Source organism: Hemitrygon akajei, chromosome 4, assembly GCF_048418815.1.
Source record: "Hemitrygon akajei chromosome 4, sHemAka1.3, whole genome shotgun sequence".
Taxonomy (NCBI): Eukaryota; Metazoa; Chordata; class Chondrichthyes; order Myliobatiformes; family Dasyatidae; genus Hemitrygon; species Hemitrygon akajei.
The window spans coordinates 186,914,169-186,940,193 of NC_133127.1; the positions used below are offsets into that span (position 1 = coordinate 186,914,169).

The following is a 26,025-nucleotide window of genomic DNA, read 5'->3' on the forward strand; positions in this document are numbered from 1 at the left end:
TTAAAGCAAGTGGGAACTTCTGCCTGTAGCAGTGAGAGGTTGAAAATGTCCTTGAATACTCCCACTAGATGGTTGGCACAGGTTTTCAGAGCCTTACCAGGTACTCCATCGGGACCTTCTGCCTTGCGAGGATTCACTCTCTTTAAAGACAGTAAAAGATCAGCCTCTGAGACACAGATCACAGGGTCATCAGGTGCAGCAGGGATCTTCACAGCTGTAGTTGTGTTCTCCCTTTCAAAGCGTGCATAGGTGGTGTTGAGTTCATCTGGTAGTGAAGTATCATTGCCATTCATACTACTGGGTTTTGCTTTGTAGGAAGTAATGTCCTGCAGTCCCTGCCAGAGTTACCATGCATCTGATATTGCCTCCAACCTCGTTCAAAATTGTCCCTTCGCCCTTGAAATAGCCCTCCGCAAATCACACCTGGCTTTCTGGTACAGGTCTGGGTTGCCGGTCTTGAATGCCACAGATCTAGCCTTCAGCAGACGATGTACTTCCTGGTTCATCCATGGCTGTTGGTTTGGGAATATACAGTAAGTCTTTGTAGGCACACACTCATCCGCACAGGTCTTAATGAAGTCGGTAACAACTGCAGCATACTCATCCAGATTCAAAGATGAATCCCTGAATACAGTCCAGTCCACCGATTCAAAGCAGTCCTGTAGGCGCTTCTGTGCTTTCCTTGTCCAAACCTTCTTGGTCCTCACTACTGGTGCTGCAGTCTTCAGTCTCTGCCTATACTCAGGGAGTAGAAGTACAGCCAGGTGATCAGACTTCCTGAAGTGAGGGCATGGAATAGCACGGTAGGCATTCTTGATGATGGTGTAACAATGGTCCAGTGTGGTGTTTCCTCTGGTATTGCAAGTGATCTGTTGATAGTAATTGCTTAGAGATTTTTTTTCAGACTGGCTTTGTTAAAATCTCCCAAAACGATGGTGAAGGTGTTTGGGTACACTGTTTTGTGCATGTTGATCCCATTGCTCAGATCATCTAAAGCCTGACTGACATTGGCCTGAGGTGGAATGTAAACTACTACCAGCACGACCCCAGAGAATTCCCGTGGTAAATGAAAAGGACTACACTTTACCACTAGATATTCCAGGTCTGGTGAGCAGAATTGGGACAGCACTGATATATTTGTGTACCAGGAAGAGTTGATCATGAGGCATACTCCTCCACCTCTGCTTTTGAGAGGCTCTATAGATCTATCCTGACGGTGTATAGTAAATCCGTCGATCTGAATCGCTGTATCTGGTACAGAAGGGGTTAATCAGAATTCCGTGAAACAAAGGACACACACGGTCCTAATGTCCCTCTGATACAGCACCCTGGCTCATCGATTTTATTCACCAGAGACTTCACGTTCGCCAGCAAGAATCTCGGTATAGGAAGTTTAAAACCCTGTTTCCTTAAACGCACTTGCAATCCTAATCTCTGCCCATGCTTTCTCCGAGGTATTCTCCATGGACCCGTCTGGCCACAGGCTGTGTTATTTCCGGCGGTTTTAAGCAGCGATAGTTCGTTTAAATGTATTAAGACATCTTTGTTGACCATACTGACCTTGGAAGCAGTTGTGCTTTTTAGCTGTAACAGGCTGAAACGGGAATATTTAATCATATCCATTGAGAGTACTGCTGCTACTCGAGTTGCACCTAGTCACCTCACTTTAAAAAAAATTTGTTTTTTGCATGATTTTTAATCTATTCAATATACATAAACTATAAAGTATATTGAGTAAGATTTACTTACTTATTATTATTAATTTTTTTCTATATTATGTATTGCATTGAACTAAGTTAACAAATTTCACATCACATTCCAGTGATAATAAACCTGATTCTAATTGATTGAGGTACAGCACAGAATTGGCCCTTTGAGTCACACCGCCCAGTAATCCTTCCAATTTAACCCTACCCTAATCACGGGACAATTTACAATGACCAATTATCCAACAAACCAGCAGTGTTTGGACTGTGAGAGAAAACTGGAGCACCCAGAAACTCATGTGGTCATGGAGAGAACATAGAAACTCCTTACAGGTAGTGCGGGATATGGAATGAAAATTTGCACTAGTTAATTTTTATTTTATTTCGAGCTCTCATTACTAGACATGTACAGATGACGTTGCCTTACATCATGGAAGATCACGATGATTTTCTGGGGATACAACCACCACCTTCTCACCCCTGTAAAGTGAGTTCACCAGTATTTGTCACTAAAAGTATCACTACTGTACAAATTGAACAAAAAACACAAATTACTGAGACAGTTGTTCGACAAAATTTACTACAACATGCACTTGCACTTTAAAATACTGATATGCAATTTTGCTATAAAAATTTCATTGCAATTGCCATTTATAATTTCAGTATATATAAACTTGAGACATCAGAGTAGAGTGCATTCCCAGTCACTTGTGCTAAATCAAAGATCAACTGTATTCGCTATGTACATTTACGGATAGAATTTGCTGTGGTGTCCTGGTCAGGATATGGGATACATCAACAAACTGCTTTTCACATTCTGTTCCATTAATACTAAGTGCCACTACTACATTATTACATAATACAACTGCAGGGTAAATTTCTACCCTAGTATCTCAAATTGCTCTGCAACTTGGGTAGTTTCTATTTCATCACATTAACTAAAGAGAAATGGTACCTTGGGCTATCCTCTCATAAACAGCCCATAACATTCAGCTTTTTGACCTATAACCCACTTTATCTGAAGCTATGTTCACTTATGAATAAGAATACTCCATTGTGAGGCATAAATATTGGCTGTACCAGTAATATAACATCCCAGTTGTTGCTGCATTGCCAAATGATTTTCAGATGCATTAAACTGTAGAGTTTTAGGATATATTACTTCACTTCAGAAATAACTGGGTCTATAAAAGAAAACTATAAATATTATACAAACTGCTAGAAGAACAACGTGCGGAATTTGGCAAAACTAGGTAAACTATACCATTTTGCCCTGTTCAGTAAACTATTACCACTGTATGACCAAAAACAAATGATAAAACTTGATACTGCAGCTTAAAAGATTAAAATAACAAAGTGTGTGTCTTCCCTGAATAGAAGCAACAACATAATGCAGCATCAGGGGGCACATTTCAATTCTTGCCACTGTCTGCAAGGAGTTTGTACGTTCGCACCATCGTTATGTGGCTTCCCTCTGGCTGCTCTGGGGTCCGCCCACATTCCAAAGTCGCACAGGTCAATAAAAGTGGGCACGCTAGCATGGTAACATTTGCGGGCTGCCCCAGTACATCCTCAGACTGTCGGCGTTGGCACAAATGATGTATTTCATTGTAAGTTTCGATGTACACATGACATGCAAAGCTAATGGTTAAATTCATATTCCACTAATTTTTACATGGATTCTAAGTTAACAAACAGTGTGAATTGGTCACATTATCATCAGTGCTGAAGGTGGCAAATCTTTCAGCTTAAATATAAACTTCAGGTCTCGTGCAGACAGTAGCATGCTTTAGTAAACTGGCCACCAGTTAATCAGCATGTTGTTACACATTTCAATTTGTAAGTTGGACAGTTTAAATTTACTCTTAAAAGGCCAAATCGAGGCGGAGAAGTCTGGTGTTTCCAAGCGGTGGAACCTGTTGTTCAGGCAGGATTTAAGTGCTGGGCCAGATTGAAAAGGTCAGGGTTTAGGGCTCGAGGCGAGGTGGGGACCAGTTTGGATCAATGCTCCACAGCATTTACTCAGCTCTGTGCTAACTATGGGACTCTCTTGCAGACTTCAATTCAGAAGCATTATTTGCTTGTGGTTACTGTTTGCATGATGTTTTGTTCATTGCGTCAACAGTTTTATTTTTTATGGGTTATTTTATTCTTTTTTTAAAAAACAGGGTTTTTAAAAAAAAATGGGCATGAGGTGGTTTGTATTCTCTGCACATTGAGTGCTGGATTTTATTTATACACACATACATTCTTTTTTGGGTGTCTGTTTCATGGCTGCCTCTGAGAAGAGTCGCAAGGTTGTATACATACTTTGATAATAAATGTACTTTGATGAGCAAGTACATAACTTATCCATGTGTCCTATTAAGGACTAATTGCTAATATTTCTCAAACGGTGTGATTTCCACCCATTTAGAGGTACCACAGACATGACTTTCACAGCATGCCAATTACAGGAAAAAATGCCATGAACAAAGGCAACCCATTGTACTTGGTTTTCATAGATTTGAAAAGGCATTTGATACAGTAGACCGCCAAGCTCACTGGCATACACTATCATGATGTGATTGCCCTAACAAGTACTTACTAATACTGACGCTACTCAAGATGGTAAGTCAACCACAATACTCAGCAATAGTAGCACTGAATCAGAACATTGTGCCCAGCCTATTTGCCATCTTCACTGCTGCCATCCTACACCTCAACAGCCAAGAGTTGCCACAAGGAATTCCAATTGTGTATAGAATAGGGCTTTTCAACTTCAAGAGTTTCAAGGTCAACAACAAGGTCAGCCAGCACTAACATTCTGGAGATTCAGTATGCAGATGACAACTCCATTGCAGCATGCCAAGGCATGTAGGGATCTGGCTCTTATCTTAAATATAATAAAGACAGTCCTATATCAGCCACCATCCAACCATCCATTTATCCAGCCCTCTATAAAAGTTGATGATAGCCACCCTTGAAAAAGTAACTCACTTTTTCTACCCTGACAGCATTCTCTCCTCAAAAGCAGACTCAGATCAATCACTTTTTAAACACCATAGGGATTTCATTATTAGTGATAACATTTCAGCATCAAAAAAAACCTTCAAATACTAAATTTTAACAGATACCTGTATTCTAACAATCAGACTGGGGCACAGCAAGAACAATCTTAGAAATGAACTTCAAATTTTTGTCCTGACAGTCGTATTTGTCTTCAGCAACATAAATAATGAATTGGTCAACTAGTTTATAGAGGATTAGCCACCTACAGACATGATAAGCCACTTATTGGTCTAATTATAGCAAAAACACACTCATAAAATATTACTTTTATATTAATTAAACTTGACAAAGAATAAATTGTAAAAACAGGGATCTCTATGGAGTTCCAACATCGCAACTAGAACTTCGTGTAACCGTACTGGCATCAATTCTCAAATACTGAATTAGATATGCTCCACTCATACTAAACTTGATATTGTGAATTATATAGCATATTCCTTAAACTGCTGGAATTGGAAAAGTATCAGCGCAAGATCTGATGAAAACTTATTGACCTAGATGTTAGGTATTTCCCTCTGCATAGAATTTTCTGCATATATTCAATGGTTCATTTATTACTAAAGTATACAACTCTGAAATTCTTCTTCTCCAGATTTATAGCATTTTCGGCTCAGTTCAAATTTTCAGAATTTGAACTCAAGTACGGGAATAAGTTACATGCTTCATACAAAAGAGAGACTCTTCTACCCATGCCATCAGTTCCCATTTCACCTTAGTTCAGCAAATAAATAAAGCAATAGAAAACAGAATCCGAACCATTATTGATTATGAAATAGTTTGGACAACGCATACCCTCTGATATTAAAATATTCAATTAGAAAATCAATCATCAGCAAGATTATAGTTTCAAATAAAATCTAATGTTAATAATATGACCTGGTAGTTTTAGAATCAATGTATTTGTTGCTTACCTTCATATTCCCTAATCGCCTTGTCCGGTCAACAACCAGAAGCTTTTTTATAAGATCTCTGAAACATAAAATAATAGTTACATGTAACATTATGTAGATAATAATGGAACATAAGTATTACAAAATCTCATGAGTATTGAAAACCGACTGAGTAAATTAATTGAAACCCTCCAAAATACTCATAAGGAGCACATACTGGTAATCACAAACTAATTTATGTAGTTTTACACAAACTGGTCTGCCAGGTAAGAATAGTTCCATCTTTAATAAGTACCAGTAGGCTTTCAGTGACACTTTCCTTAATAAATATAATGCCAGTAGAAAGTAAAGAACTTTTATTAGTACCCAACTAGTGGTGAGAAAACAATTTCATACCATTACGGACTCCGAGTTGGCTGTGGCAAAAACCATTAAGATTCAGTGTTGATGAACTGCCCTCTTTACCACACATTAAAAATAGAATGAGACCTTTTATTATGCACCTGTTAACTTGTTACAAAATTATGTTGCATATATTGTCACTTACAAATCATCAGGATGCTCCCAAGTGCTTTACAGTAAATGAGTGCAAAACACCGAAATAAATGAAGGAAAATGTTTCTGCAGGAAAAGAATTACTGATTTATATTCGTGGGAATTCTTCCAAACTGCAATGAAGTATTGATTTTGGTGAAGTTGGTGGTTAAATGTGTATTCTTTCTGATAATGGGAAACAAAGCTCATATTCAGTTTTTTAAAAGTTGAGTTGATATCTTTATGATTATTTTCTGAAGCTTAATCTGAAAAGATAGCACCTTTGACATGTCACACTATGGCACTGTCACAGAATGGACATAATTCTACATCTAGCAATGAGTGGAATACAACAGCCCTGGAGTAAAAGTAGCAAGAGTACTTTAGAAAGGGTATAACAAGGGATCACAAAGCAGTCCTCAGAGGGATCAGAAGTGAAGAAACCAAGTAATTTCAAGTTCCTGGGTGTCAAGAATGAGGATCTAACCTAGTCCCAACTCATCGATACAGCTATAAAATCAAGATAGCGGCTATATTTTATTAGGAGTTTGAGCAGATTTGGTTTGTTACCCAAGATACTCAAACTTTCACAAATGTACCATGGAGAGCATTCTGACAGGCGGCATCACTGTCTAGTACGTGGGGGAGGGGGGTGGCTACTGCACAGGATTGAAAGCTACAGAACGTTGTAAAATTAGTCAGCTCCATCTTAGGTACTAGCCTCTGCAGTATCCAAAACATCTTCAAGGAGCAGTGTCTCAGAAAGTCGGCGTCCATCATTAATGACCTCTATCACCCAGGACATGCCCCCTTCTCCTTTTTACTATCAGGCTTCTGTACCTCCTTCCTGAAGGCACATACTTAGCGGTTCAGGAACAGCTTCTTCCCCTCTGCCATCCAATTCTTAAATTGAACTCACAAACACTACCTCACTTTTATTATTTCTGCATTGTACCGCTGCCACTAAGCTTTCATAACACATGTTGACGATATTAAACCTGATTCTGATTCTGAAGGCATACTGGTTTATTAGACGACCTGAGGCCAAATAATTTATACTGATGAGTAATTCGGGGGAAACTTGTGTTTCTATACTGAACAACAATTAAACAAATGAAATAATTTGCAACAGCTGCAATCTCAAAATAAGCACCAAAAGTCAGAACGATTGGAATATGTATAAGAGCTGAAGAACTGGAAAATTGCTTCTTGATAAAAAGCAGTACTTCCGAAAAACATCAGATAATTATTAATACATTGAAAAGTACAGACAGAAGGCAGGCAGGTAGCATCACTAGCCTTTTGTTATGACAGTATTTTTAGGATTCTACTGTTGACTAAGGACGCTCATCATCTGGGACACTCTCACTTGTTACTACCGTCGCAGTGCAGGCACAATTGTCTGAAGGCTCTAAATGAGAAGTTGCAGAACCTGGGCCTCTGTACCTCCCTTTGTAATTGGATCCTCGACTTCCTAACCGGAAGACCACAGTCTGTGCGGATTGGTGATAAGATATCCTCTTCGCTGACGATCAACACTGGCGCACCTCGGAGGGTGTGCTTAGCCCACTGCTCTACTCTGTGTATACAGCATGACTGTGTAGCTAAGCATAGCTCAAACACCATTTACAAATTTGCTGACGATATGACCATTGTTGGTAGAATCTCAGGTGGTGATGAGAGGGCGTACAGGAATGAGATATGCCAGCTAGTGGAATGGTGCTGCAGCAACAATCTGGCACTCAACATCAGTAAGACGAAAGAGCTGATTAAGGACTTCAGAAAGGGTAAGACGAAAGAACATGTACCAATCCTCATAGAGGGATCAGAAGTGGAGAGAGTGAGCAGCTTCAAGTTCCTAGGTGTCAAGATATCTGAGGATCTAACCTGGTTCCAACAAATTGATGTAGTCATAAAGAAGGCAAGAGAACGGCTATACTTTATTAGTAGAGTTTGAAGCGATTTGGAATGTCAACAAATACGCTAAAAAACTTCTATAGTTGTACCGTGGAGAGCATTCGGACAGGCTGCATCACTGTCTAGTATAGAGGGGCTACTGCACAGGACTGAAAGAAGCTGTAGAAGGTTGTAAATCTAGTCAGCTGCATCTTGGCCACTAGCCTACAAAGTTCCCAGGAAGCTGGGAATTTGGAACTCTGCTATACCCACAAGGGCGAGTTGATTATCAATCCAGTGCACATTGAATACGTGGCTGTCACTTCATATAATCCATAGGAGTGGATTTAGGAATGTCCCGTGGGACCACTCGGAGTTAACCCTTGCCTGGGTATGTTATGTGGTAACCCTTTGAAGATGACATCACTGTGACAGATCACTTTGGTGGTAATTCATAAGTGGATTTGGAACGACTCGACGGAGGATCTTCAACCACTGGTATTTATTAATTACCATCGCGGAACCTGCAGAATTTGACGTAATTGCCTTCTGTCTACGTTTTACCTTGGATTATAAATATCTCTCTCCTATCATTTATTCCGTGGATGAACTGAACTTTCATGCTTTATTATCTCAAGACTTTAAGCCTTGTTCCCCCACAGGCTCAATAGTTTGAGAGTTATATTTACACACATTTATACACATAACACTGTTAACTTTTATTTATAAAAACACAAAATGCTGGCAGAACTCAGCAGGCCAGAAACCCTCGGCCCGAAACGTCGTCACTACCTCCTCCCATAGATGCTGTCTGGCCTGCTGAGTTCTGCCAGCATTTTTTGTTTTTATTTATTTCCAGCATCTGCAGATTCACTCATGTTAACTTTTGCTTATCTTGGTTAAATTACTATATTATAAGTAGATACTAATAAAGATAACATCAAAACATCAAAACCAGACTCCAAGTGTGAACTCTATTGCTGCTGGTTCATTTCTAAATTGCTACAGTTCGTAACACTATTATTGAAGACCTTCAACACCCAGGGCATGCCCTTTTCCTCACTGTTACCATCAGGTAGGAGATACAGAAGCCTGAAGGCACACACTCAGTGATTCAGGGACAGCTTCTTCCCCTCTGCCATCCAATTCCTAAATAAACTTGGACTCTACCTCAGTTTTTTTTAATATACGGTATTTCTGTTTTTGCATATTTTTAATAATCTATTCAATATATGTAATTGATTTACTTGTTTATTTATTATGTTTTATTTTATTTATTATTTTATTTATTATTTTATTCCCCCTCTCTCTGCTAGATTAGGTATTGAATTGAACTGCTGCTGCTAAGTTAACAAATTTCACATCACATGCCGGTGATAGTAAACCTGATTCTGATTCAGTGACTTAGGAATAACTTCTTCCCCCTCCGTAATCAAACTTCATAATGGTCTATGAGCTTATGAATGCAACCTCAATTGTCTTTTTTTAAACACTTTTTTTGTAGTTTATAGTAACTTTTAGGTCTTTATTGCATGATAAGAAATTTGTTCTTTTACAGCAAACTCGATTCTGATTCTGGAGAGAGCGATGAAAAGAAAATTCACATAAAAAGGGGGACAGTAAACAATGATACTTTACATATAAGACCTTATTTTTATATTATTATTTCTAATTATAGCATTAAACATAAAAAGGCTGCTTTCCTAGAAGTGTTTGCAAAGATGCTCTGTGAAGAACCAAAAGGTATAAAGTAAAACTCCACAAGAAAAGGCAGGTCGAGCAGAAAAAGGAAAAGGTAAAAGTTGTTTGGTTATTGTAGTGACATTCATTCAATTTCCAATAACTTCCATAAACAAATCATCCATAGAAAAACTTGTTTAATAAAACTGCAGTCATTTAAAAAAACACTCTGCATTTGTACCATGACATGAAGATCCTATGAAATATCTATAGAACAATTACAAAAGGGAAAAAACTACCTGGTTTTATTTCATTAACAACCTCAGACAATGTCCATAGTGCATGTATGGAAAAATAGGGCACAACTACTCTACGAATCTTTTCTCTCTGCTACTGAACCAGTAAGAAAATACCAAATATTTATAACCAGTAAGTAAATATCGCATGTGCAATGCAAAAGGCACTTTCCAGTTATTACAAGCACAGAAATAATGAGAACTAAAGGGGATATACTATCAATTTCCCACAACTAACACTCCACAATATGGAAAGTAATTTTGCAATGCAACAAAATTACTGCATAGTTTCAAATATAAAGACTGGCAAGTTGTATTCTTAATTATTATAAAAGCAGAAAATACATAGTTTGCACAAATTTTAAGAAACTGTGCACCACTGAGAAAGCACAATAATTAACACAATAGAGCCAGTACTAACAAATCCTCAGAGGAGCTATACGCAAGTCAGACTGTGGCCATTTCAATACCTGAGAAAATTCAGTCATCTGTAAAACTTCCACAGGCATGCAGTAGATTATGTCTGCATGAACAACTGCAAGCCACAAAGACATGGCTTTTGTAAAATGTTGTTAAAACAGGCAGCAGTGCAACAGGTAAAATTAGCCATCACTTTGAATGTTGTCTGAGATATATACATAGCATGCTGAATAAAAAAATGAGCAGCAAAAATTCTAACTTGATGTGCTATACAAGCAGAGGGACAGAATTTTTATTTTATTGAGAAAATAACTGTTTCTTGAACGTTTTACATGAGCACTGATATTACTTTAAACAAGAGATGTCCTTTTTACTCTTATACAACCATCTAGAAATGGATTGGCCTGTGTAAAGCTGTGTTAGTTGGTTTATGACATTCTTCAGAAGCTTTGCCTTGAGAACGTTTAAAAAGCCCATTAAAAAGATTTATAACACCAGTAAATATAATGAACATAATCCAACATAGTCACGCACGCTACTGGAGCTGTTAAATAATTTTACTATGTGAAAACAGACTTAGCAGAAAGATAGAAAAATTCTACTTCTTTGACAATGCAAGAAAACACATTGATGAAGGTAGAGTGGTGGATGTAGTGTATATGGATTTCAGTAAGGCATTTGATAAGGTACTCCATGCGAGGCTCATTCAGAAAGTAATGAGGCAGGGGATCCAAGGAGACCTTGCTTTGTAGATCCAGAATTGGCTTGCCTACAGAAGGCAAAGGGTGGTTGTGGATGGTTCGTATTCTACATGGAGGACGGTGACCAGTGGTGTTCCTCAGAGATCAGCTCTGGGACCTCTCCTCTGTGAATTTTATAAATGACCTAGATGACGAAGTAGAAGGGTGGGTGAGTAAGTTTGTTGATGGCACAAAAGTTGGGGGTGTTGTGGATAGTCTGGAGGGTTGTCAGAGGTTACAGTGGGACATCAATAGGATGCAGAACTGGGCTGAGAAGTGGCAAATAGAGTTCAACTCAGTTATGTGTGAAGTGGTCATTTTGGTAGGTCAAATTTGAAGACAGAATATTAATGGTAAGACTCTTGGCAGTGTGGAGGTCAGCAAGATCTTGGGGGTCCATGCCCATAGGACACTCAAAGCTGCTATGCAGGTTTTATAGTGTTGTTAAGAAGGCATACGGTGTTGACCTTCATCAACCATGGGATTGAGTTCAAGAGCCATGAGATAATATTACAATTATACAAAACCTTAGTTATACCCCACTTGGAGTACTGTGTTCAGTTCTAGTCACCTCATTACAGAAGGATGTGGATACTATAGAGAGAGTTTGGAGGACATTTACAAGTATGTTGCCTGGATTGGAGAGCATGCCTTTGAGAATAGATTGAATGAACTTGTTCTTTTCTCCTTGGAGCGATGAGAGGTGACCTGATAGAGGTGTATAAGATGATGAGAGGCATTGATCATGTGGATAGCCAGAAGCTTTATCGCAGGGCTGAAATAGCTTACACAAGGGGGCATAGTTTTAAGGTGCTTGGAAGTAAGTATGTAACATGCTGTAAGGTTTCACTGCTGTGTAACATGCACAGGTTTATCAGGTTTCACTGATAATGTAATGGTTTCTCTGTAGTAGCAATGTTTGGGTTATGACTAGATATAACAAGGTATGGAATGCTGTTGTTCTTTCCTGGGAGTCTGGAAGAGAGATTTTTGCAGTCTTTTGCTGGGGAGAGATGAGGAGAGAAAATGCGAATAGAGGAAGTTAATAGACCGCCAGATGGAGTGGACTTGGAGCACGGTCGATGGTGGACAAACTGCTTATCAGTGAGCTCGAAAATTATGCAATCGACTGTTTCATAAGAACGGGCCCTTTCTTTTTTTCCCCATTTTCTTTACTAACCATATAGTCAAAGTAAGAATTACAAAGCTTAATCGTTTAATCGCATATTGTGTACTGTTTGTTATTTTGGGGTATTGATTTGTAACAGAAGATACATCGCACAACTTAAGAGATTTCTTAAGTTTGGCCGGGCCGGGGGCGATCACCCCCTATGTTAAGCTGCTAGCAGAAGCGAGAGTTACAAGTACAAGGGGGATGTCAGAGGTAAGTTTTGCACACAGAGTGTGGTTGCGTAGAATGCACTGCCAGCGACGGTGGTACAGGCGGAATTAATAAGGTCTTTTAAGAGACTCTTTGATAGGTACTTGGAGCTTTGCAGTAGGGAAATTCTAGGCAGTTTCTAGAGTAGGTTACATGGTTGGCACAACATTGCGGGCTGAAGGGCCTGTAATGTGCTGCAGAATTCTATGTGTCTACTTTAACTTCAAGTTTACTGCATCACTTGTGCACTGAAATTGAAGTTTTGTTCAAATTATAACCTTCAATATTCTTTATAAGCTGCACCAATTAGAATACACAAGCAAAATCAAATACATTGATCAATAATAAATACCAGTCTTGCTGGTGAAATATGAATAAAGGAAACAAAAACTCCAGGAGGACAGAGGAATTTGAACACAAGATTTAGAAAATTGTTACATGGGAGATATGCAAAATGGAACATCTTCAATCAAGCATTTGAACTGCCTTGAAAATCACCTTGCTGCTCTTCAACATTTATCTCACAGACATTAAATATAAGATGAATCCTTTACTGCCTGGAGCAGTTCTGATTCAATATAAATGACAAACAAAATTAGACAAGGATTCAACTGCATTGTAAATGCCCATGGTTTAAAAGGAGTCAACAGGTTTCTAAATGGATCCATTATAGAACTGTTGCCATTGGCAACAAACATTCCTAATTATCAGTAATATAATACATATTTCATTGCATAAAAACTTATACTTCTGCCATTTTTTAGTGTTTCTTCCAACCACAGACATAGCCATACTCTACTCTCAACATACTTTTACTAGTAAATGGAAAAATACAATTCATATCAACTCACTTTCATGAGAGACAGCTGATCTTGCACTATGTATTTAGCTTGGATAGACCAAATTCTGCAACACATACAAAATACTGGAGGAACTCAGCAGGCCAGGCAGCTTCTATAGAAAAGAGTAAACCATCAACATTTTAGGTCAAGATCCTTCATCAAGACTGCTGCCCGGCCTGCTGAGTTCCTCCAGCATTTTATGTGCGTTGCTTGGATTTCCAGCATCTGCAGATTTTCTCATATTTGTCAATCTAACCCTCCCTCCTACATAGCCCTTTGTGTTATCCATGTAGCTTACTAAGAGTTTCTTCAACATCTCTGATGTCTCTGTCTGTACCAATACCTCTGGCAGCACTTTCCACATCCAACACTACGTGCAAAAAAAACCGCATCTCTGACAACCCTGATATACTTTGCTTTTCATTTGAACCATCAACTAATCCCATTCTGAGCATTCAATTTAACAAAACACAAACTTTAAAATTCAGGTCACATTAGTTAGTACTGAGAGCAATGAACCAGAATTAAGTTGGCACTGAATGAGTTAATCACAGACTTCAAATCAATCTGATTGCGCAAATAGTAATTTTACTTAAATCAGTTATAACATTTGGATTAAAGAATTTAGTGCTTGATATTATATTTTGAGTTATTGAAGGTGGCACCTCATAGCAGATTTCAAGCATTTTCCATGTCATTTGAAAGCTAGATATATCCTGAAGTTAACAAAATGGATGCACTACTTATGAAGCACACTTATTTTGCTCAGCAATTTTCTTCAAACAAGTAGAGGGAAGATTTTTTTTATGAAACTATTCAGATTTCTGCCAAATTTTCAGTGTTTGGGATTTGCTATTACCTAGAACAGAATAGAGCCTGTCTAAACAAATGTAAAACTTAATTAATTGCTTAGTCCCACCCAAATGTACAAATACCTGCAGAATTCAGTTTGGTGATGCTTTACAACATGGAAAATCAATTTTTCTGCTAGTTTTTGCATACTATTTTTTGAACAATTCTCTCAACATGATGATGTCATCTTCCAACTCACTGATCAGAGAAAGTGAACCTACTGTGCACGGAGATGCCTATAAATGGAGATATAATCACCATCTTAAACAATACCTGATCCAAATCACAGAGCCACAGAGCCAGAATGTTAAAGGGAAGAGGTGGAGAATAAGAATGAGAGAAAGCAATGAGGTTGGCGTCACCGAATTTTGTCTTGAATATACTCAATGACTGAGCTACTATGGTATTTTTGGATCAAAATTTCAAAGGTTCACCAGAGACTGGGTCAAAAAATAAACTTAACTTCATTTGTAACAAAGTTCAAAGTAAATTTCATTATCAAAGTAAAAAGATGTCACTATATATAACCCCAAGATTTATTTTCCTGTGTGCATGCTCAGCAAGTCTATAGAATAGTAACCTTAACAGGATCAGCTAGAGTGCATAAGACAATAAATTGTGCAAATCCAAATATAAATAAATAGCAATAAATAATGAAAACATGAGATAAAAGAGTCATTAAAGTAAGATCATGGGTTGTAGGAACATTTCAATAATGGGGCAAGTGAATGCAGTTATAAACTTTTTATTCAAAAGTCTGATGGTAAAGGGTTAGTCTCCTTCAAGGTTAAATCCTATTTTGATTTCTGGCTGTAGACTCAGCAATTGGGAGAAACATTAGTTCAAAGAAGAATGCAAGAAGAAAATTTCATAATCAGTAACCCGTATAGATTGCTAAACTATAAGACTACAGAATGATACTGAAACGGTATAGTTTTCTGTTTGTACAATGCCTCAACCAAGTGATGCTGCCAAGTTGCAGAGAGGAGATGTCAAAACAATAGAGTGAAGCCAAAAAAAATGACTGGAAGTTACATTTTTTCCTCCAATTAGAGATGAGAAAGAGTGGAAACGGACAGGAGAGAGTGATCTAAAAGAAGCACACTTCTTCATGAAATTGTGCTATTTCTAATTGCGCAAGCAGGAGAAGCAAAGCATGAGTCAGGTCCTGAGATGCCACAGCTTTAGGTACTGGTAATATCACCCAGCTATTACTATTTTTCTGCATTTGTCCCATATCTCCCTAAAGCGCACCCCTCCATGTAACTATCCAAGTGCTTAAATGACATGATTGTACTTAAATCCCTGTTCATTCTGAGGATCAATTTAATAAAAATTTTGTTGCATACAATTTACTTGTAGACTCCAATCAGTTTGGAATGGCAAAAACATTTCCTCCACCAGCTCCATCAGCACAAGTGCACCACAGGGCTGTACATTTCCTCCACCAGCTCTATCAGCACAAGTGCACCACAGGGCTCTGTGTCAAGTCCCCTGCACGAATGTGTGGCTAATTATATTCAAGTTTGCTGATGACACCACTGTGGTGGACTGTATCAAAGGTGGTGATGAATCAGCATAAAGAAGAGGGATTGAAAATTTGGCTGAGTGGTGTCATAATAACTTCTTAGTCAATGTCAGCAAGACCAAGGAATTGATTGTAGACTTCAGGAGAGGGAAAGCAGAGGTCCACGAGTCAGTCCTCATCGGAGGATCAGAGGTGGAGACGACTAGTAGCTTTAAATTCTTGGGTGTTACCATTGTAGAGGTCCTGTCCAGAACCCAGCATGTAAATGCAATTGCAAAGAAAGCATGCAGCACCTCTACTTCCTGAGGAGTCTGTGGAGATTTGGCATATCATCAAAACTTCGACTAACTGCTATAAATGTGCAGTGGAGAGTGTATTGAATAGCTGCAACACAGTCTGGTATGGAAATACCAATGCCTTCGAACAGATAAACCACCTAATACATCATGGGTAAATCACTCCCAACCACTGAACACATCTACATGAAGCAATGTTATAGGAAAACAGCATCCATCATCGGAGATCCTCACCACCAAGGCATCCTCACCATCTTTTCTCACTGCTGCCATCAGGTAGAAGGAAGTCTGAGAAACAGAACCGGGGTGCTGCGGGAGCCATTTTGATTTTTTCTTCTCATCGGGGTTAAGAGAGGCGGGACTGTGCAGGCATGTGACGTCCGGCAGTGAAGCGCGGAAGATTTAAAAGGAACACAGCCTTATACAGCAGGCAGCGTCGTTTGTAGGCCGCGGAGTGAGCCGAGAGCAGAGTGAAGGCTTAAGGGTTTTGGCTCAACGGGCGAGGCAAGGTAGGCTTAGTTTTCAATTTTTCCTGTTATTTGAGGAAAGCGGGAATTATGAGTGTGAGGGCAGCTTGTTGTTCTCTGTGTCGAATGTGGGAGTTCGGGCGTCCATATCTGCACCAGGTGCGCCGAGCTGCAGCTCCTAAGGGACCGTGTTAGGGAACTGGAGCTGCAGCTCAATGACCTTCGTCTGGTCAGGGAGAGTGAGGAGTTGATAGCGAGGAGTTACAGGCAGGTGGTCATACTGGGGCCACGGGAGGCAGACAAGTGGGTCACAGTTAGGAGAGGGAAGGGGAAGAGTCAGGTACTAGAGAGTACCCCAGTGGCTGTACCCCTTGACAATAAGTACTCCTGTTTGAGTACTGTTGGGGGGGGCGGGGGGGGAGAACAGCCTACCTGGGGGAAGCAACAGTGGCCGTGCCTCCAGCACAGAGTCTGGCCCTGTAGTTCAGAAGGTTAGGGAAAGGAAGAGGAATAGGGGACTCCATAGTTAGGGGGTCAGATAGGCGATTCTGTGGACACAGTCAGGACACCTGATGATAGTTTGCCTCCCTAGTGCCAGGGTCCAGGATGTTTCTGATCACGTCCAAGATATCCTGAAGTGGGAGGGTGAGGAGCCAGAGGTCGTGGTACATATAGGTACTGTAACACTTGCCCAACAGGCTGGTATACGTCTAGGGGAAATAAGTACAACCACTCACCAACCCCACCACCTGTATACGCAGGTGCTGTGGAAATCAAGTTAATGCCGCGTCACATACACAATATCAAACTCATACCAGATATCGTTATGGAATATACTTTAAAGATTTTACTAAAACTAAATGAGTACTAACAATACAGTATATATGAAGGAAAAGAAAATAAAGTAAAAAGGCGCCAAACTTAGCAGAGTTCAGTCAGTTTAGTGCACATCATCATTGGAGCTTAACCATCAAACCATTCGACCCCTCGTTGCATTCCTCCGACCTCCACGTCCTTGCACCTGGGACCACCCTGGTGGTCAACCGAGCAGTGCAGCACACGTCCACCTTCTTCCCGAAAAGACCGTGAAAACCCAGCTCCCAGACCCACAAGACAAAATAACATTCCCCCATTGGTTAACAAATGAATACAATCCCCGTTATCAGCAATTCTAAAGCTAAACAACTGCAAGAGAATATACTTATCATAACAAAGAAGCATTCCTACTTTTAACAAAACAAAGAAGCCAATTTGATTAACATACGCAGTACATTGTACAGTACCAATGACATAGGTAGGAAAAGGGAAGAGGTCCTGAAAGGAGAATATAGGGAGTTAGGAAGGGAGTTGAGAAGAAGGACTGCAAAGGTGGTAATCTCGGGATTACTACCTGTGCCACGTGACAGTGAGAGTAGGAATGGAATGAGATGGAGGATAAATGTGTAGCAGAGGGATTGGAGCAGGGGGCAGGGATTCAAGTTTCTGGATCATTAGGACCTCTTTTGGGGCAGGTGTGACCTGTGACAAAAAGGACGGGTTGCACTTGAATCTTAGGGGGACCAATATCCTGGCGGGGAGATTTGCTAAGGCTACTGGGGAGACTTTAAACTAGAATGGTTGGCGGGTGGGAATCAAATTGAAGAGTCTAGGAGAGAGGAAGTTAGTTCACAAATAAAGAAAGCTTGTAGACAGTATGTGAGAGAGGATAGGCAAGTGATAGAGAAAAGGAATGCTCAGACCGAAGATGCAGGGGAGCAGGAAGAAAAAGAAGATAGTAAAGTTGTTTGCATTGTTAGGGATAAACAGAGAGTAACAGGTGGAGAATTTCTTAAATGCATTTATTTTAATGCTAGGAACACTGTAAGAAAGGTGGGTGAGCTTAGAGCATGGATTGATACTTGGAAATATAATTTTGTAGCTATTAGTGAAACATGGTTGCAGGAGGGGTGTGATTGGCAACTAATTATTCCTGGATTTCATTGCTTCAGGTGTGATAGAATCGGAGGGGCAAGAGGGGGAGGTGTTGCATTGCTTGTCAGAGAAATATTACAGCAGTGCTCCAGCAGGATAAATTAGAGGGCTCGTCTAAGGAGACTATTTGGGTGGAAATGAGGAATGGGAAAGGTGTAGTAACACTTATAGGGGTGTATTGTAGACTACCTAATGGGGAGCGCGAATTAGAGGAGCAAATTTGTAAGGAGATACCAGATATTTGTAAGGTTGTGATTGTGGGAGATTATAATTTTCCCACACATAGACTGGGAAGCCCATTCTGTAAAAGGGCTGGATAGTTTGGAGTTTGTAAAATGTATGCAGGATAGTTTTTTGCAGCAATACATAGAGGTACCAACTAGAGAAGGGGCAGTGTTGGATCTCCTGTTAGGGTATGAGATAGGTCAGGTGACAGAGGTATGTGTTGGGGAGCACTTCGGGTCCAGTGATCACAATATGATTAGTTTAAATATAACTATGGAGAAGGATAGGTCTGGACCCAGGGTTGAGATTTTTGATTGGGAGAAAGGCTAACTTTGAGATGATGCAAAAGGATTTAGAAGGAGTGGATTGGGACAATTTATTTTATGGGAAGGATGTAATAGAGAAATGGAGGTCATTTAAAAGTGAAATCTTAAGGGTACAGAATCTTCATGTTCCTGTTAGGTTGAAAGGAAAGGTTAAAAGTTTGAGAGAGCCATGGTTTTCAAGAGATATTGGAAACTTGGTTCAGAAAAGGAAAGAGATCTACAATAAGTATAGGCAGCATGGATTAAATAAGGTGCTCTAGGAATATTAAGAATGTAAAAAGAATCTTAAGAAAGAAATTTGAAAAGCTAAAAGAAAATACGAGGTTGCTTTGGCAAGTAAGGTGAAAATATATCCAAAGGGTTTCTACAGTTATATTAATAGCAAAAGGATAGTGAGGAATAAAATTGGTCCCTTAGAGAATCAGAGTGGACAGCTATGTGTGGAGCCAAAAGAACAATTTCGTTTCTTCGGTATTCACTAAGCAGAAGGATATTGAATTGTGTAAGGTAAGGGAAACAAGTAGGGTAGTTATGGAAACAATGATGATTAAAAGAAGTGGAAGTACTGGCGCTTTTAAAGAATATAAAAGTGGGTAAGTCTCCTGATCCTGACAGGATATTCCCTAGGACTTTGAGGGAGGTTAATGTAGAAACAGCAGGGGCTCTGACAGAAATATTTCAAATGTCATTAGAAACAGGGATGGTGCCAAAGGATTGGCGTATTACTCATGTTGTTCCATTGTTTAAAAAGGGTTCTAAGAGTAAACCTAGCTATTATCGGCCTGTAAGTTTGACATCAGTGGTGGGTAAATTAATGGGAAGTATTCTTAGAGATGGTATATATAATTATATGGATGGAAAGGGTCTGATTAGGAACAGTCGACATGGATTTGTATGTGGAAGGTCAGGTTTGACAAATCTTATTGAATCTTTTGAAGAAGTTACTAGGAAAGTTGACGAGGGTAAAGCAGTGGATGTTGTCTATATGGACTTCATTAAGGCCTTTGACAAGGTTCCACACGGAAGGTTAGTTAGGAAGGTTCAATTGTTAGGCATTAATATTGAAGTAGTAAAATGGATTCAATAGTGGCTGGATGGGAGATGCCAGAGAGTAGTGGTGGATAACTCTTTGTCAGATTGGAGGCCGGTGACTAGTGGTGTGCCTCAGGTATCTGTACTGGGTCCAATGTTGCTTGTCATATACATTAATGATCTGGATGATGGGGTGGTAAATTGGATTAGTAAGTATGCAGATGATACTAAGATAGGTGGCGTTGTGGATAATGAAGTAAGTTTTCAAAGCTTGCAGAGAGATTTAGGCCAGTTAGAAGAGTGGGCTGAAAGATGGCAGATGGAGTTTAATGCTAATAAGTGTGAGGTGCTACATTTTGGTAGGAATAATCAAAATAGGAAATACATGGTAAATGGTAGGGCACTGAGGAATGCAGTAGAACAACATGATCTAGGAAGAATGGTGCATAGTTCCCTGAAGGTGGAATCTCATGTGGATAGGGTGGTGAAGAAAGCTTTTGGTATGCTGGCCTTTATAAATCAGAGCATTGAGTATAGGAGTTGGGATGTAATGTTAAAATTCTACAAGGCATTGGTGAGGCCAAATTTGGAGCATGCGTACAGTTCTGGTCGCCGAATTATAGGAAAGATGTCAACAAAATAGAGAGAGCACAGAGGAGATTTACTAGAATGTTACCTGGGTTTCAGCACCTAAGTTACAGAGAAAGGTTGAACAAGTTAGGTCTTTATTCTTTGGAGCATAGAAGGTTGAGGGGGGACTTTGATAAAGGTATTTAAAATTATGAGGGGGATAGATAGAGTTGACGTGGATAAGCTTTTTCCATTGAGAGCAGGGGAGATTCAAACAAGAGGACATGAGTTGAGAGTTAGGGGGCAAAAGTTTAGGGGCAACACGAGGGGGAACTTCTTTACTCAGAGAGTGGTAGCTGTGTGGAACGAACTTCCAGTAGGCGTGGTAGAGGCAGGTTCGATTTCATCATTTTAAAAAAATTGGATAGGAATATGGACAGGAAAGGAATGGAGGGTTATGGGCTGAGTGCAGGTAGGTGGGACTAGGTGAGAGTAAGCATTCAGCATGGACTAGAAGGGCCGAGATGGCCTGTCTCCATGCTGTAATTGTTATATGGTTATACAGTATAAGAGCCCCAGGACTCTCACCACCAGGTTCAAGAACAGTTACTACCCTTCAACCAACAGGCTCTTGAACGAAAGGGGGGGGGGGGGGGGTTATTACACTCACTTGCCCATCCATTGAGATATTTCCACAACCAATGATCTTGCTTAAAGAACTCTTTATCTTGTTATTTCATGTTCTCAATATTTATTGCTATTGTTCTCTTCTGGCTGATCTTTCATTGATCTGATGAAATTACTAGTCTATAGATTTGCTGAGTATGCCCAAAGGAAAAAATGAATCTCTGCATTGTATGTTGTGACATATTCTGTATGTACTCTGATAATAAAATCTATTTTGAACTTTGAAAACAAGTAATGCCTTTCCTTGGCTGTTTGCCATATTAGTGTGCATAGTGAATTAAAGTTAATATACAGTAAACTATTCTTAGCATTGAAATCTGACCCCCAAGAATAAACAGGAGAACCCTACAAAGCAATACATAGCAAATGCATTAGAAACTTCTTCACAGAGCTCCCTTTAAAATACTGGAGGATATGGGAATTAACAGCTACATGCTACCATAAACTCTTTAGTTGTCTGAGAAGAACATTCCCAATTCATACCCAACTGTTGGATGGTTAGATCAAACTTACTTCACATAGAAATCAAGATGCTTTGGGAATTCCAATTTTCCAGCAAGAATTTTTTGATAAATTCCAAAAGGATTGTCATCAAAAAATGGGGGATAACTGCAAAAAGAAAACAATCAACAAGGTAGATTAGAAATAGCACATTATAGATTTGAAAATTGTCCACTTTACATGTTAATGTCTCCCCAGCAGCCTATGTAACATCATTTAAGTCTTTTGCTTTTAAATGTTAAATAGTGCTTATAGCTCCAGCTAGCTTTTGGTAAGATCTTATGTTTTACACCATGGCTGCTTCCAGAAGTAAAACCCCTTCTATGTCAGATACAAATCCACAGATTGGGATATGCTTAGGAAATTGCAACCTATCACTTAGCGGGCAGAAAGCCATGGAACCAAACTGCCATTATCCTGCAAAACATCAGTGGCATTCATAAAAGATGCAAGGGAAAATGGTTAAAGTATCAAAAATGGCAGTGCTGTAGTTAAAATATACTCGAGGTCAAAGATGAGGCCAAATTAAAATTACTATTAGTGGCACATCTTCGAACCAAAGCACAGAAGGTTTTAAACATAGTATGCCTTCTTTAAACATAGTATATGTTCTGAGAGTTTCATGAAAAAACAATTTTTCACTCTACATTCTGCATTTTTAAACTTTTAAAGTCGTCAAGCAAAACCAAACACTCTTAAACTCCAGCAAGAACTTATAATGGATGCATTAGCTCAGTGACAACACTGTGTACCTGTAAAAGTAGTACACTTAATTTAAATGACAATCATACATTTGTTATTGAAATGGGTAAACCATGAGGATCGAAAATCAAACCATAGAAACTGAGATGCAGGAAATCCAGAACAACACATACGAAATGTTGGAGGAACTAAACAACTAAACAACTAAGGAGAGAAATTAGCAGTCCACATTTTGTGCTGAGGCCCTCCCTGAAACATCGATTGTTCATTCTTCTCCACAGATGCTGCACGCCTGGCTGAGTTCCTCCAGCAGTGTGTGTGTGTTGCTCAGGATCAGAAAATGCAGTCATTGAAAGTTTGAAATCGTACAATTTCCATTGACTTTACTTTACATGATTGTGAGACCAAGAAAATGTCAAAACTACCACAAACAAATCAAAACCTAGAACTCAGAGCTGTACCTCAAGAAAAGTCAATTATTTGCCAAGATCACAAACAATGCAGGATGCTACTTATATTGGTCATTATTCCTAAAAATAATTCCCCAGAATGGATTTAATATGACGTATTTCAATTCTTAATAACCAGAAAAATGTTTTGATATTTTCATTAGTAGGGTTAGGGTTAGGGTTAGGGTTAGGGTTAGGGTTAGGGTTAGGGTTAGGGTTAGGGTTAGGGTTAGGGTTAGGGTTAGGGTTAGGGTTAGGGTTAGGGTTAGGGTTAGGGTTAGGGTTAGGGTTAGGGTTAGGGTTAGGGTTAGGGTTAGGGTTAGGGTTAGGGTTAGGGTTAGGGTTAGGGTTAGGGTTAGGGTTAGGGTTAGGGTTAGGGTTAGGGTTAGGGTTAGGGTTAGGGTTAGGGTTAGGGTTAGGGTTAGGGTTAGGGTTAGGGTTAGGGTTAGGGTTAGGGTTAGGGTTAGGGTTAGGGTTAGGGTTAGGGTTAGGGTTAGGGTTAGGGTTAGGGTTAGGGTTAGGGTTAGGGTTAGGGTTAGGGTTAGGGTTAGGGTTAGGGTTAGGGTTAGGGTTAGGGTTAGGGTTAGGGTTAGGGTTAGGGTTAGGGTTAGGGTTAGGGTTAGGGTTAGGGTTAGGGTTAGGGTTAGGGTTAGGGTTAGGGTTAGGGTTAGGGTTAGGGTTAGGGTTAGGGTTAGGGTTAGGGTTAGGGTTAGGGTTAGGGTTAGGGTTAGGGTTAGGGTTAGGGTTAGGGTTAGGGTTAGGGTTAGGGTTAGGGTTAGGGTTAGGGTTAGGGTTAGGGTTAGGGTTAGGGTTAGGGTTAGGGTTAGGGTTAGGGTTAGGGTTAGGGTTAGGGTTAGGGTTAGGGTTAGGGTTAGGGTTAGGGTTAGGGTTAGGGTTAGGGTTAGGGTTAGGGTTAGGGTTAGGGTTAGGGTTAGGGTTAGGGTTAGGGTTAGGGTTAGGGTTAGGGTTAGGGTTAGGGTTAGGGTTAGGGTTAGGGTTAGGGTTAGGGTTAGGGTTAGGGTTAGGGTTAGGGTTAGGGTTAGGGTTAGGGTTAGGGTTAGGGTTAGGGTTAGGGTTAGGGTTAGGGTTAGGGTTAGGGTTAGGGTTAGGGTTAGGGTTAGGGTTAGGGTTAGGGTTAGGGTTAGGGTTAGGGTTAGGGTTAGGGTTAGGGTTAGGGTTAGGGTTAGGGTTAGGGTTAGGGTTAGGGTTAGGGTTAGGGTTAGGGTTAGGGTTAGGGTTAGGGTTAGGGTTAGGGTTAGGGTTAGGGTTTTAATAGCTTAAAATGTAAGATGCTAATGAATTTAAAGTAACACACAAAATGCTGGAGGAATTTAGCAGTTCAGGCAGCATCTATGGAAAGGAATAAAGAGTCAATGTTTCAAGCAGAGACCCTTCATCAGGACTGGAGAGGAAGGGGGAAGAAGTCAGAAATTGAAGGTGGGGGTGGGGGGGGGAGCAGTACAATTTAGTAAGTGATAGGTGAAGCCAGATGATGGGAAGTTAAATGGGTGGGGGAGAGAAGATGAACTGAGAAGGTGGGAGGTGACAGAGGGAAAAGGTCTGAAGGAGAAGGAATCTGGTAGGACAAGAGAGTAGATTTAAATTTTGCACTGAGGTTCACTTGGATTTTTGGCAGAAATGGTAAAAACATCCAAATTCTGCAATTCTTAAGTCTGTAGGTAAAACGTTTTCCGGCTTGCTATGCCTTGCTATCAAAACTACCAAAATCCTGTAATATCTCATTCATAACAGTTGGAAAAGAGAGAAGCTTACGCTTTACAACTGAGATCTTGGCTTTCATTGACAATCGATGCTGAGTTGATCCAGTCTTCAAATTTCTATTGTTGGACCCAAATATAAAACTTCCCAGAAATGAGGAGTGAAACAGAAAAAAAAATTGGTCCCTATATTTTTCCACGGCCTTTATTTAAATAGACTTGTGCAAGCACATTAGATAAGCATCTATAGAACAGTGTGCATGCCACCACGTTGCCCAGACCTGGACTGAAAAATTGATTCTTGGGCAAAACACCAGGGTTGTCAACACAAGTCAAATTATCCTCAGCAAGTTTCATTAACTTCATTAAAGAAATGACACAAGCAGACTGATTAGGGACACTTTTAGAAAAACCTTTGAGGTAATTCAAAAAGTATAAACGTGAAATGAAGAGAATGGAATGCCCTAAACTGATCCAAAAAATGTTATTAACCATTATTACAGTGGCTTAGACATTGAACCCATGAACACTACCTCACCTTTTTAAATATATATTATTTCTGTTTTTACAGAATTTTAATTTATAATTACATATGCTGAAATTGACTGAAGAATCAATATTATGTATTGCATTGAACTGCTGCTGCTAAGTTAACAAATTTCATGACACATACTAATATTGAGGCTAAGATGATAATAAACCTGATTCTAATTTTGATTTTGATTTTATAATTGACAGCTGAATTTATTCCTACTACATACCCACAGGTTGTTTTAACTGAAAAAATTCTTCTCTGCTTAATACAAAGTAACACTGATCTCCATTACAGTAAAATAGCATAGATTATTGATTACGAATGAAGACAGGAATGTCTATCAATTCAAATAAATGAAAATCAATTGTACAGTTTATGGAACAAAGATTTATAGTCAAAATTTTTTTTAAAGTTTTGAAATCCACTTGATCTAATAGTCTGCATTATGGGTTTTGAAGGAAGTGGCTGCAGAGTTGACGGATGTGTGGATTATGTACAACTTACTCCAGATTCTGGAACAGTCTCAGACAATCAGAAAAATCAGCGAGAGAGAAAACAAGATGCTATATACAGTCTAGCATCTGTCAGCAGGACAGATTGTTCAGGTAAAGGCAGAGGTTAAGAGAACTAAGCAAGACTCAACATGATTTTATGAAAGGAAATCATGCTGGACAAATTTCTAGAGCTATGATATAACAAACAGGATATTTTATAAGAAGAACAGGATGTA

At 39.5% G+C, this 26,025-nt stretch overlaps 1 protein-coding gene across 1 annotated transcript in view; it reads right to left on the reverse strand.

Moving 5' to 3' along the window:
* prkx (protein kinase X-linked) overlaps positions 1–26,025 on the reverse strand; it is a 133,602-nt gene that overhangs the window by 23,135 nt on the left and 84,442 nt on the right. The window contains exons 5-6 of the mRNA XM_073044233.1: positions 21,904–21,999; positions 5,669–5,726 (exon numbers count right to left, since the gene is read on the reverse strand). Of these exons, the coding sequence (XP_072900334.1) occupies positions 5,669–5,726; positions 21,904–21,999 (154 nt within the window). The remainder of the gene's footprint in view (positions 1–5,668; positions 5,727–21,903; positions 22,000–26,025) is intronic.